The sequence below is a fragment of the Acinonyx jubatus genome, chromosome A2, assembly GCF_027475565.1.
Source record: "Acinonyx jubatus isolate Ajub_Pintada_27869175 chromosome A2, VMU_Ajub_asm_v1.0, whole genome shotgun sequence".
In the NCBI taxonomy this organism is placed as follows: Eukaryota; Metazoa; Chordata; class Mammalia; order Carnivora; family Felidae; genus Acinonyx; species Acinonyx jubatus.
This window is the reverse complement of record NC_069383.1, coordinates 41,700,454-41,712,848: the sequence shown is the minus strand read 5'-3', so window position 1 is coordinate 41,712,848 and position 12,395 is coordinate 41,700,454. Positions and strand designations below refer to the sequence as shown.

General features: G+C 42.3%; 1 protein-coding gene across 3 annotated transcripts in view; it reads right to left on the bottom strand.

Moving 5' to 3' along the window:
• Nucleotides 1-12,395, bottom strand: part of AOAH (acyloxyacyl hydrolase) — a 166,881-nt gene that overhangs the window by 105,091 nt on the left and 49,395 nt on the right. For all 3 annotated transcript variants that reach the window (XM_015065023.3, XM_015065022.3, XM_053218225.1), the window contains exon 6: nt 3,191-3,250. In XM_015065023.3, the coding sequence (XP_014920509.1) occupies nt 3,191-3,250 (60 nt within the window). The remainder of the gene's footprint in view (nt 1-3,190; nt 3,251-12,395) is intronic.

Below are 12,395 nucleotides of genomic sequence, written 5' to 3'. Positions count from 1 at the left end.
AGGACAAAGTTGCCACTGGTTGGGAACCATGGTTGTAAAGATGAAAGGAGGGGGTGGTTGTGAAAAGGAGGGGTGTTTCAAGGTTGAGTCCAGAGACCCGGCTGTAGACAGACTGTCAGACAAAAGCCAGCATAAAATTATACTGAAACATTGGTGGCAGTTTAGAAATAGAGACACATTCAGAGTTCAAAGTCAGGTTGCATTTGAATGTTCGAGCTACATCTTTTAATATTTACTTGAATCTGAAGGCCTTGGTCTAATTAACCTAATGACAAGGTAGATTTTAACACAGATGTAACCAATTCATCAAAAAAAATTATATGGACAGTCTTATAATTATCGCACAAGAGGTAAAATAGAATAAAATGTTATAATTGCACAGCTGTTCACTATCAGAATTCAACCTGAAGGCTTCAGCTGTCTTTGACATTCATTGGGCAGAAACTCAGTCTAGGATGTGGACAATAGATCATGGGGCTTGCCCGGGGACGTCTCCCACCCCCAACCCCACCCCGAACTCCTCCCATTGAGACAGAGGTCTTAATAACCCAGTCCTTTCAGTCCACGATATGGGAAAGACTAACCTCTTCTAATTTACTTGCAAAGAGGAATGAGACAGACACAGAAGGATGTTACTTCTGCAACCCTCCCTTGTAGTGTGCCAGCCCCTTCCTTTCAATTTGAACTTTGCTAGACAGAGGCAAAATGTAGGCTGTGATTGATTCAGCAATGGTTTTAAAATATTGCATCTGGCTGCACGTAATCCCATTTAAGTGAAAGTCTCAATCTGGGCTGTCCCTGGGCACAGGGGTCATGTAGCATCTTCACTTAGCCATCTATTTAAACTGGTTTCTGCTTGTATCTTGAGCTTTTCCACACACCAGGGTGTTAAATGAGTACAGAACAATACACAGGGGTTGAATAAAGAAAAAATGTGGTGACTGGGGTAAACAGAAGGCCAAAGGGGAGAGAAAAACTATTCTTGCATACACAGCCAAACTGAAGTTGAATTTCCGCATGGTGAAGTACTTTGCAGCCCTTGCCATGTATTATTTTGCTTGGGTTTAATTGCACTGGGGAGGATGATTCTATTAAGTTGGTAGGTTTTCAATCAGGGATGTCATGTACAGCTGCACAGGTCGTGCACTGCACAGTTTTAATATCTACATAGCCTGGGATGTGAATGGTGCTTCCTGAAATTTAGTACTGAGGAGGTCTGGTTGAGAGCTACTGGCATAGTGGAGAGGGTAGGAACTCAGAAGTAGCTAGATATGGATTTAAATGATGGGTTTCTCACTTACTAGCTATATGGAATGAGTGAATTATTTAACATATCTGGTCTTTACTCCTCTCATCTGTAAAATGGGGTTGATAACAAAAATATTATTGATTGTGTATGAATTTTTGTGAGAGTTAAATAAATTGATTCCATAACTCAGGTACTCTAAGCCCTTAGATGCTCAGTTTTCTGCCAGCCTCACTGAGATGCAGATGTTTTCTGGAACATCCCCTTCAACAATACTTAACCTCCCCCCAGTCTAACAGATTGCGCTGAAATGACATGCAACCTACTGTGTGCTGCTTTCTGCATCCTAGCTGGGTCTGCAGGTATGTCAGCCATCACAGTGGAATTAATTGGCAGCCAATATCATCTGAGCAGTAATTCAGAGACACTTATTTGCATTTTCTGATTCCTTTTTCCTTGATCGCTTAAGTCCAGAGGGTAAATACATTGGAAGAGGTTTTTGAGGAGTTTCGTATTGTTGTTGGGTGAAAAAAAAACCAAAACTTTTTTTTTTGGCTTTTCACAAGGAATTACTGGAATCCTGCTCCATGGATTTACGCTTGCAACTCTGATGACAGAAATGAAAAATTGTAAAATCCTAATTAGCCTTTGAGCTAATGCCAAGGCAGTTTTTGCTAGTGAAGTTAACAACGCTGGGAGAGTAAGTTTCTAGAGGCATGTTGAGAAGAAGGAAAGAACTGTATTGTTCTCTAGTTTTGTTTAGAGTTCTGAAGGTGGTCAAGGGTTTCATGTGGTGTTTCAATTTCTTGTTCAATGGCTTAAGCAGATTAGCTAAACTGGCTGCTGTTAGCCTTTAATTACTCACTGAATTAAATAATGATTGGCAACACAGACATTGTGATTGATTAGTTGATTGTGTAGAAATGCCCGAATAGTGCCATTCACCACGTCTCAGCCTTACATCAAAACCCATCTGCCCCCCATGAGCAGGGTTGCCAGATAACATATTGCACTGAACATACTTACACTAAAAATTATTCACTGTTTATCTGAAATTCAAATTTAACTGAGCATCCCCTATTTTTATTTGCTAGATCTGGCAAGGCGAGCCGTAAGGGCTTTTCCTCCTCCTTATTTCTGTGTTGCCAAATCAATACCACCTGAGATGTATCGCATCAGGGTGAGTGGCGAGCAAGGTGACGAGACAGAAGCCAAGGACGAGGGCCGGGCAGTGCCTTCTCATCTCTGATGAATGCTTCCTTATTGCCGGGACCTTCAGCCTCGAGGGAAACCTGGTTCTTTAAAGGTTTTCTTTTCTGCTTCCTTTTTGCGTTGGGGCTGATTTGCATTTAGGGCCTAAGTCCCATACTTGACTCCATGATAAATGATTTAAACTAAACGTGGTATGGATTAAGTGCTTGGTAAGTTCCAGGCGTGCCACACATCAGCTCTGTTGGTCCTCACACCTGTGTTTTGAGAAAGGAACGATGCTGCTGTCTCTATCTTGCTGACAGGAAAACCGAGGCTCAGCTCAAGGGCAAGTATTTAGGAAGTGGAGGGGCAGGAGGATACAGCCTCCTCCAAAATGGTCTACTGGAGAGCAGCGCTCCTCAACTGTGAGTCCCAGAGGACTTTTGGCAAATGCAGGAGACAGTTTTGGTTGCCATGACTGGGGAAGGGCGTCGTGGCTGCGGGCGTCTAGTGGGTGGGGGGCAGGGATGCCCACAACAAAGGCGTAACTAGCCCCAATGTCCGGAGTGCCCAGATTGAGAAACACTACTGCGGAAAAAGGGGGAGGGGCTCACCTTCCTACCTCAACGTCACTGCAACAATGGTGGGAGCGGGCTTGGATCTGGAGCAGCCCCTGGTCTTGGGGCACGCGAGCAGGGGTGGGGGAAGACCGATGCGTCAAGGAGAACAGAGGCACTCTCCTCAGTTGCTTACCAGAGCTGGGGACTTCTTGACAATCTGTCTCGCCTTCTCTAGTGTAAATTTCCATGGCTCCTACAAAAACAAAGTTAGACAACATTACGGCTTGTGTCTCATCTTTCCTTTCTATGTCTTTTCCAAAGTTAGGATCTTTAAAGTCTGTAAGTTTGCAGTGAAGAGATTATCCCGTACATTTGTGATAAAATAATTCACAAGAAGGCAATTTCATGCTAATAACCATCTTTATTAAGGGATTTGCTCTGTGCCAGATGCCATGCTAAGTACTTTGCAAACACGGTCTTATTTAATTTCACAACAGCTCTGAGAGAGATGACCTTTTTATAGATGAGGAAATTGAGAAGCAGAAAAGCTAAGAAACTGGCTGATGATCGCAGCGCCAGTGTCTGGAGAGACATAGTCTGAACCTCTGCCTGCTGAGCTACTGATGTCTCTAAGTAACCGATCCTTGGGTCCGGAGGCACCACGGCAGGAGGTGGCCAACGGTGAACTTGCGTAATGCAAGGTAACACCCCCGTCTCTTGTTCACCTCCTCTTCCAGTTCAACATCCCCGTTTTTTCACCATTTCTAGAGCATCCAAGTGCATCTTCTTAGTTTACATTGAAAGTATAAAGAGTTTGCTAACTGTGACCAGTAACAATTGTTATAGAATTCCATTTTTGTAGACTTGTGGGCAGTCTGGGGGATAAGTAGCCCTGGGGGTGAGGGGTGGGGGGGGGTCTTTGCTCCCAGCACTGCTTCCCAGAGCTTTCGTGCTCCCAACACGTCCTGACCCTGCCACAGTCTTCCTCGTGCTGCTTTCTGTGAGACCTGAGTATGGGTGATGGTTTGCACATCTGGGTTCAAACCCCGGCTCTGCTGTTTATTAGTTGAGCAAGTTATACTCTGAGCCCTTCGGTATCCACAGAGGTCCTTCACATGTAAGAAAGCCCTCTTGTTATCATCTGCAACATGGGAATTGATATCCACCTACCTCATAAGGGTGCTGTGAGGATGATGGGACATCATTCATGTAAAGCCCTAGGCCAGAGCCTTCCCCAGTAATCCCCAGCTCAATAATTGATAAGTTGGTTAGGAAACTTTGGTCTTTCAGCCCTAGATTTCCCCTTATCCTAATCGATAAGGAAGCTGGATTAGGGAAGAGTGTCATGGTTCTTACTGCAGGAAACTGAGGACATTGTCCCTGCATTTAAACAGAAAGAATAGGTACCAGGAGCATCTGGGTGGCTCAGTCAGTTGAGCATCTGACACTTGGTTTCATCTCAGGTCACGATCTCACAGTTTGTGAGTTCAAGCCCCACGATGGGCTCTGTGCTGACAGCACAAAGCCTAATTGGATTCTCTCCCCGCCCCCCACTCTCTCTCTGCCCCTACTCCCTCTCAAAATAAATAAATAGCCATTTAAAAAGAAAAAGAAAAAACAGGTACTGGAATGGGACCTTGGAGGTGGCTACCAGCAGGAGAGGCCTCTTGGGAGACGTGACCGTTGTTGCTAATGCATGTTCAGGACTTGTGTCCCTGCTTGACTCTGTTGTGGATTCTTCCCTCCTGGGAGACACCTTCTTCCATTACAGAGCTCCGTAGTATTCTGAAGACCTCAGCCATGCTGGGTGAATGTGGGCAGAGGAATGAACGCTCAGTGTGAACTTGGGTTGGAATGGATTTTCCAGCAGGGGCTTCAGGAAGGAAGGTAGCAAAGCCAGCCACAGCACAGCCTCTCCGGGCTGGCTCTGAAACCCTCTCCCTGGTTTCTGCCCCAAATCACACTCCTCCAGCTCAAGTTCAAAGGATGGCAAACCATGGCTCTTGTGTCAGAGGCAGCAGGACCGCTGACATCTAAGAGCGCATGTTAGCTACTTGAGAAAGGAGGCTGCTCTCCAGGTCAGTCTGGTCACCAGGATGCTCTCGTACAATGTATGTTTCTTAAAACATTGAAACGCTAACGTGTCGGTTGGTGAACAATGGTGCCCCTGAGCCCTTGAGTGTCCCCACCACAGGTCTGGTCGTTCAGCCTCTCCCTAGGACTCCCTAGACTTCCTTAGGATCAGTTCACAAAGGGTCAAAGTTGTGGTACAGCCTTATTGGCACCTGCAGACTGGGCTCCATCACCACACCCAGCGTCCACTCTGATCGGCTGACAACAGGGACAAAACAGACCATTGAAATCCTCACTTTAAAAACATAGATGCATGAATGCAATTTTGGCTTTTTCTGGAAATTCTGACAAATCCTGGAAACTCTCTGGAAAGTCAGCATCTCGGGCAGAGATCTAATCATCTCGGACACTAGATCTAAGTGCAAGTTTCTGTTGTGGTGCCATTTCTTGGCTGCTCTCGTTAGCCTAAAAGTCATTCTCTGCGATACTGAAACATGCTGTTGGTGCCCCTCTGCCTTAATTACATGCCCTCTGCTTCTCTGCCTTGGAAATACCTCTTTTGTTCTAAAGCCCAGCTCAAGCCTAATACAGTCCTTGCTACATGCTAGGTGCTCAACACATATGGAAATAAAAAGTGAAAGAAAATAGTTATGATATTATGTTAACCCAGGAAAACAGGCTACTAGATTTTACATGCACAGAAAAAAAGTCTTGCAAAGAAATTGGCCATCATACTTGTGAGTGACAACTTTTTCCTTTTGGTTCTTTCTTGTGTTTTCTAAATTTTCAATAATGAGCACAAATTCAGCAATAAATGCTTTGTAAAGAAGAACTCAATATATGTTGCCCTGTTTCTTACTGAAACAAAACAAAAATATGCTTCCAGCATAGAGATGCAGTGAGGACCCTGGAGATCTGGTGGTGAAGAGACATTCCTGCTCTCCCAGAGTTGCCAGTCTGGTGAGGAGACAGACCAGGAATGAGCATTGCCAAGTGCAAGGGGCCAGAGAGATGGCCTTGGCAGAGTCTTCATAGGACAAGCTGCTTGGATCCCCTTCAGAGACGTAATCTGAGTTTCATCCAGCTCAGTTCTCTGAGGGGATCAATGTGTAGTGAGGGACAAAGACAAGCAATCCAAACAAACAAACAAAAAGCCAAGTGGCAAGTGCTTCACCAAATGCCTTCTGACCCCCTAGTGCTGTGAGTGACGATGCTTCTGGGGTTGCCCCTGGGAGCCCGAGGGCAGGTTCATCTAGACTGGCTCAACCAGAGCACCACTTTCTTCCACAGTTCAAGTGCACAAATGCCAACACAGAAAAGAGAATCTAGATACGAGGCCTGATCTTTTTCCCCCAGAAGAAAATGGATGTAAGGATTCAAAGACATTTGGAAAAGCTCATTTTTTGCTTGTCATCATGATAGGCAAATGGGCAAATTGTTAGCAATGTGCAAATGAAGATAATTGCTATCTCTCCCCGGTAACCTTTCACTGTTGGCAATGTACAGCTTAAGGCATCATTTCTAAAGTATGAAGACCACTCTTCTGTCCTCTGAAAATTAAAACTCCAGAATGCAGATGCAACTGTAATTGGGGGTTGGAGAGAGAACTTGTGAATAGATGGTGAGCTGGTTATAAAACTTTGCTGGTTGGAAGCCATAGTGGTGTTTATGACTTGGCTAGAGCAATCTTCTGAGGCATGGGCAGATTCTCCATCAACAATGAGGGGCTTGGTTCTGAAGTGCTCATTTGATCCTGAAATTTTTATGGTTAACTCCTTCCAGTTTCTCATTACTTTCTCCCTCTGGTTATAGCGTCCCCCTTATTCCCACTTCAAATTCCCTTCAGGGTCTATTTAACATCCTCATGAGTGGGTTACCAAGGAGGCCCTCACATCGGCTTACAAGATATAAGCCCTCAGCATGGAAGCTTAGAATCTGAAGAACCATGGATACATATATTGGATTTCTTTACTCAAGAACTTGGGAAATTCCAAGGACAATAGGGCATGGTGTCGTAGTAGGCTACAAGAACAGAGAGGCTGACCATCTGCAACATCATCAGAGCACATAGGAATACAAATCTATGGTAGTTCATGGAACACTTTCGTCTAGAATGATTTAAGTGTTCCTCCAAACCAGAGCCAGGCCAAAGTCTTCAGACAAGAGGAGAGGCTTGGTAACTACTGATCTTCAGTGGAAGATATTTAAATATCTAGTAGGTCATGGTCTCCGTTGTTATTTTCTATTTGAAATGCATTTGGACTCTAGAGTGTTTGTGGGTGTGAATGCTAGCTTTGCCATTTACTAGTTGTGGGACTTTGGGCAAGGTACTTAAGCACTCCAAGCCTCACTTTCCTCATCTGCAAAATGGGGATCATAACAGCATTTGCGTGTGTGACTACTGAACAAAATAGCACTTGGAATAGTGCTTTGCATATAGTAAGCATGGCATTAGTGTTAACAATTGACATATTTATTTTGGGTTGTTATGCCACCAACACATAGCTGGAAAAATTACAGTAATTACAACATCAGCCTCCAAAAATGTATGCTATTGTTTCCATGATCTTGAAAGCCACCCTGAGAGGAAAGCATTATTTTTCCCTTTTACAGATGAGAAAAGAGAGAGGTTACATATTGTAACCATGGTCGTTCTGCAAGCAGAGCTGATGGTACTGAAGTCTCTAGGGTTCAACTCCTTTCCCACCATTGCCACACCGTTTTCTAAGAATGAAATAAGCCCAAAATTTTAACACAGGCAAGGAAATTTGACTTCTAAGGTTTCATTGAGGCTTAAGGGAATGGCAAGGGAAATTCACATGGAATGTGGATGGTTTAACGCAAAGGATCACATGGTCAGGGAGAGAACTGATTCTGTATACCAGGGACCTACGCACCTGTGGTGAAACTCATGTACAAGCATAACAGCCAGCATGTGACTGATGGTGAAAGAGAAAGAAATAGACGTTCAGTCAGTCATTGCTTTGTGCAATCATTCGTTCTATTCATTCATTCCACAAACACTTATTGTTTGTCTATGTTGTGTGACATATTACATACTAGGGATGTAATAGTGAATGAGACATAATCTTCTCAACAAGGGTGTTATAACCTGGGAGAGAAGATCGGAAATAAAATGTAATTAGAATACAACGTACCAAGAGTTAAGTAATAATTATTATTATTCCTATTTTATAGATGAGGTAAATTAAGTCTTAGAGTGGATAAAGTTCAAAGTCACAGAGCCAATGAGTGGCACAATCCAGATTCAGTTCAGACCCTTTTGGCACAAAACCCATGCTTTTAATCCCCCTCTGGGGGATGTTAATAGGTATGCTAGACAAGAAAGTTGTTTTAAGTTAAAAAAGTTTGGGAAATCTGCGAACGAAATACTCCTCTGAGAGAGCCATAACACACATTAGTATTTTCAAGGCTTTCAGCCACTTTGTGGTAAGAAGTACTATGTAGAAAAGCATTTCCCAAACATTTAAATGTTTCAGCCAAAGCATAGCATTGTATTGTCTATGGTAGGGGAAAATGTAAACAAGATAGTGTACCGGGATTCTCCAGAATTCAGTATAATTTCTCTTGACATTTTGGGAGTATTGGTGAATTGGACAAGACACATTCATTAATTGGATCTTCTCAGGTTTTGTGATGTTAAAGAACTAAATTCTGGTACACTTAGGAGTGAAGGAAGTAAAGAGAAATAGTATTTTTAGGCACAAGTTTCTACCGTGAATAATTTTTAGTGATTGTGTTCTCTACTATCAATTATAGCAGCAGTAGATTTAAAAATTACAGAAAGTGCCTTTTTTTCACTTCACACTTTTGACAGCAGTGACAGGTTCCCACAAAGGAGAAAGCCCCTGGGAAGTGAAACGAAGATTTTAGATGCATGTTTTTTATTGTCCAAGAGCAGGCATTATGCAGGGGTGGGGAGGTGTTGAGGGTGGGGGAAGATCACTGATCTATTCGGATCTTTTCTAAAAGTTCATTAGAACAGGTTTTTCCACACCTCTAAATTTAATTGTATAAGTTGATTCACAAATGGAGCCAGATTTGAGAGAAGCTATCTCCAAGGATTTGACCACCCACTGGAGGCAGTGAGTACATAAATAACTGCCGAGTAAGGCAGACTAGTGGAGCCAAGAGAAAGGGGGGAAAAGTGCTTTGAGGTGACTTCAATTCAGTAAAAAGACAAAGGCAGGAAGCTCCTCTGTTTGTAAGGTTTTATCAAATAGTGTCATATCTGGCTTTTGGGTAGGATTTGCTCATCTATTATTGTATCTACATTCCGCTGTATCCTACAGGGGCTATTTTCCAATATGTAGGATAAGGCACACCAAAGCCCAATTTGATTTTCATGTTCTGACAATTCCCAGCTCTGAAGGGCATTTATGATTTCTAGATGTGTGGAAAGAATGAAGTCAGTTTATCCCACTTTCTTCTTCTAGGGATAAAAGGGAGGGAAGGAAGGAAGGAAGGGAGGGAGGGAGGGAAGAAGGAAGGGAGAGAGGGAGGGAGGAAGGGAGGAAGGAAAATGTAAAAGAAAAAGCCACTATATTTAAATCCATTCCCTTTGATAACTGAATATCTCTTCCTCATACTCATTTTACCATTAGCTAAATGTTTTTCTTTCCTATTAGTACCATCAATATATTTAATCATACTATCCACATCCTTTCCCCAAGACAACAGCTTTTTAAACAGCATTATTTTAAATGGCACTCTTCCCATCCCAATATTTTTTCCCCCTGACATTATTTTCATTGATTTTACCACCATCACCTCCAGCAGCATCAATGCGCACAGACAGAGGTTCTTTCTTCAATGCTGCCACGTCTGTGCCCAGGCATTGTCTATGCTGCATCTCTATACTTTATACCAACTCAGCCAGGCAGGGATTAAGAGTTCTCATCCCACTTTAGAGATAAAAAGTCAAAGAGCCAGTGCTGGAATTGTCCAAGGCTTCACAACCAACACTTTTGTTTCATTTTGACTGTTTCTTCCCTAGCGTCTGTGTATGTGAGGAAGCTCTCCAGCGCTAGACTCTATGGGCTGTTCTTATTATAGGAAATTGTCCTACTTTTTAACCCCATGATTTCTAGCAAATCATTGGGTTAGTTAGATAGTGAGTGTGGTTCAGTCATTGGGTTGTTTTAGGCCAATTGTTTTGCAACATAATCCATCATTATTATTGTTGTTGTTGTTGTTGTTGTTTGACTATTATTCTGTTTGCATTCAGGTTGCTAGATAAGTCTTGCCCAAGGTTTCACAATTAATTTGTGTTAGTTTTCTACTTTGCTTAAAGCAACACAAATTTACTATTTCCTAGCGTGGAGGTCAGAAGTCTGAAATGAGTCTGAGGAAGCTAAAACCAGGTGCCAGCTGGGCTAACAGTCTGTAGTTTCCAGGGGGAATCTGTGGCCTCCGCAGTGTCTAATGGCTGCACCCCCTCCTTAGCTGATGGCCTCATCACTCTACTTCTGTTGTCATATTTTCTTCTCACATTCTGACCCTCCTCCCTCTCTCTTATAAGGAAGGACCCTTTTAATTACATCAGGCTGATCCAGATAATCCAGGATAATTTTCCCTCATTTACAGGTCTTTAACTTAATCATACCTGCAAAGTCCCCTTTTCCATGTAATGTAACATTCACAGATTCTGGGGATTACGACGTGGACCTCTTTGGAGGGGGAGCATTGTTCTGTGCACTATAGTGTTCATTCAACACATACTTATTAAATGATTAATGAGTACAGTGAGTTGTGCTGGGCTTTGGGGAAATTGCAGGGAACAGCATGTGTTTGGGGAATAAAACAGCTAGGTTATCTGTTCTCATGGAGTTTATATCTTAGAGCAGATGTTAAACAATAATTTTATAATTATGTAGTGTAATGTACAATTGTTTGATTATAACTGTAATACATTCTGAAAGGAGGAGGTATGATGAAAGATAAGAAGTTTGGAGGGTCTGGCTTAAGTTAGGGCATCAGGAATAGCTTCTCAGAGGAAATGACTTGTGAACTGAGTTCTAAAATGGGTGACTAATTAGATGAAGATGAGGGTCAAGAGTGGATATTGGGAGACCACTGATTAAAACCTTAATATTTAACATATCTTTCAGAACTGTTCGAATTCACTAGCCTTTCTTTTTCTTCCTTCCTTTCCTTTCTTTGTTTCTTTGTTCCTTCCTTCCTTCCTTCCTTCCTTCCTTCCTTCCCTCTCTCCTTCCTTTTCTTTCTTTCTTTCTTTCTTTCTTTCTTTCTTTCTTTCTTTCTTTCTTTCTGTCATTAACTTTTCTTGAGCTTAAGGAAGAAAGAACCATATGATGAAAAAAGAAATACTTACTTTTAAAAACTTTTTAAAGTAGGCAAAAAATACTTTCAAATCTTGAATACCATATAAGGATCTTTCTTAGGATCATTTCTTCTACTTGTCAGAAAAGGAAATTAAAAAAAAATTAATGTTTATTTACTTTTGAGAGAGAGAGAGAAAACACAAGTGGGAGAGGGGCAGAGAGAGAGGGAGACACAGAATCCGAAGCTGGCTCCAGGCTCCCAGCTGTCAGCACAGAGCCCAATGATGACAGGGGCAAGGCCAGCGGGGGGTGGGGGGGGGTGGGGGGGGAGCAGTGGAGGAGCTAGAATTCAGGAGCTTGAGATCATGACCTGAGCCAAAGTGGGACACAACCAACTGAGCCACCCAGGCACCCCTCAGAAAGGGTCATTTAAATTTGCATTATTTCCGCTATATTTTGAAGATTTTTAAGGTCTCTATGAGTTTAATGACTGCCAGATTAGTCTTTAAGCAAGTCTAAGTAGATAAATTCTCCAAGATTCCTAATATGGGCTTACACCAAAATGCAGCATGGAATCTCTATCAAGATACCGTGAAATGCCCAGAGAAATGATTCAACAGTAGACCGTACATCCAAGCACAGCATCTAATGCCTTCCTCTGTTCTCTTAGAGTTTTAATCCTCTCAGTCTTCAGGGAGCAATTTAATTTAGTGGCCTCTGATATTTACAGCCTTTCTGTTTCTGCGATAATTTCTTATCTAATGACCTTCAAAGGGTTTTGTAGAGGCAAAAGACATAAGAGATAGTTGGAATCTCATTTAATTTTCACTTTGTTAATTATGAGAAAAGGATCAGTATTTCCTCCTACAATTTTGGTTCTTTGATCTTCTTTTTCTGTAAACTAATTGTTTGTGGACTTTTCTCGACTTTTTTTCTTTTCAATTTTATATAAGCTCTTTGAATTATGGAAAAATAACTTTGTGTGGCATATTACAAAAACATGTTCCCAGTTTACCATTT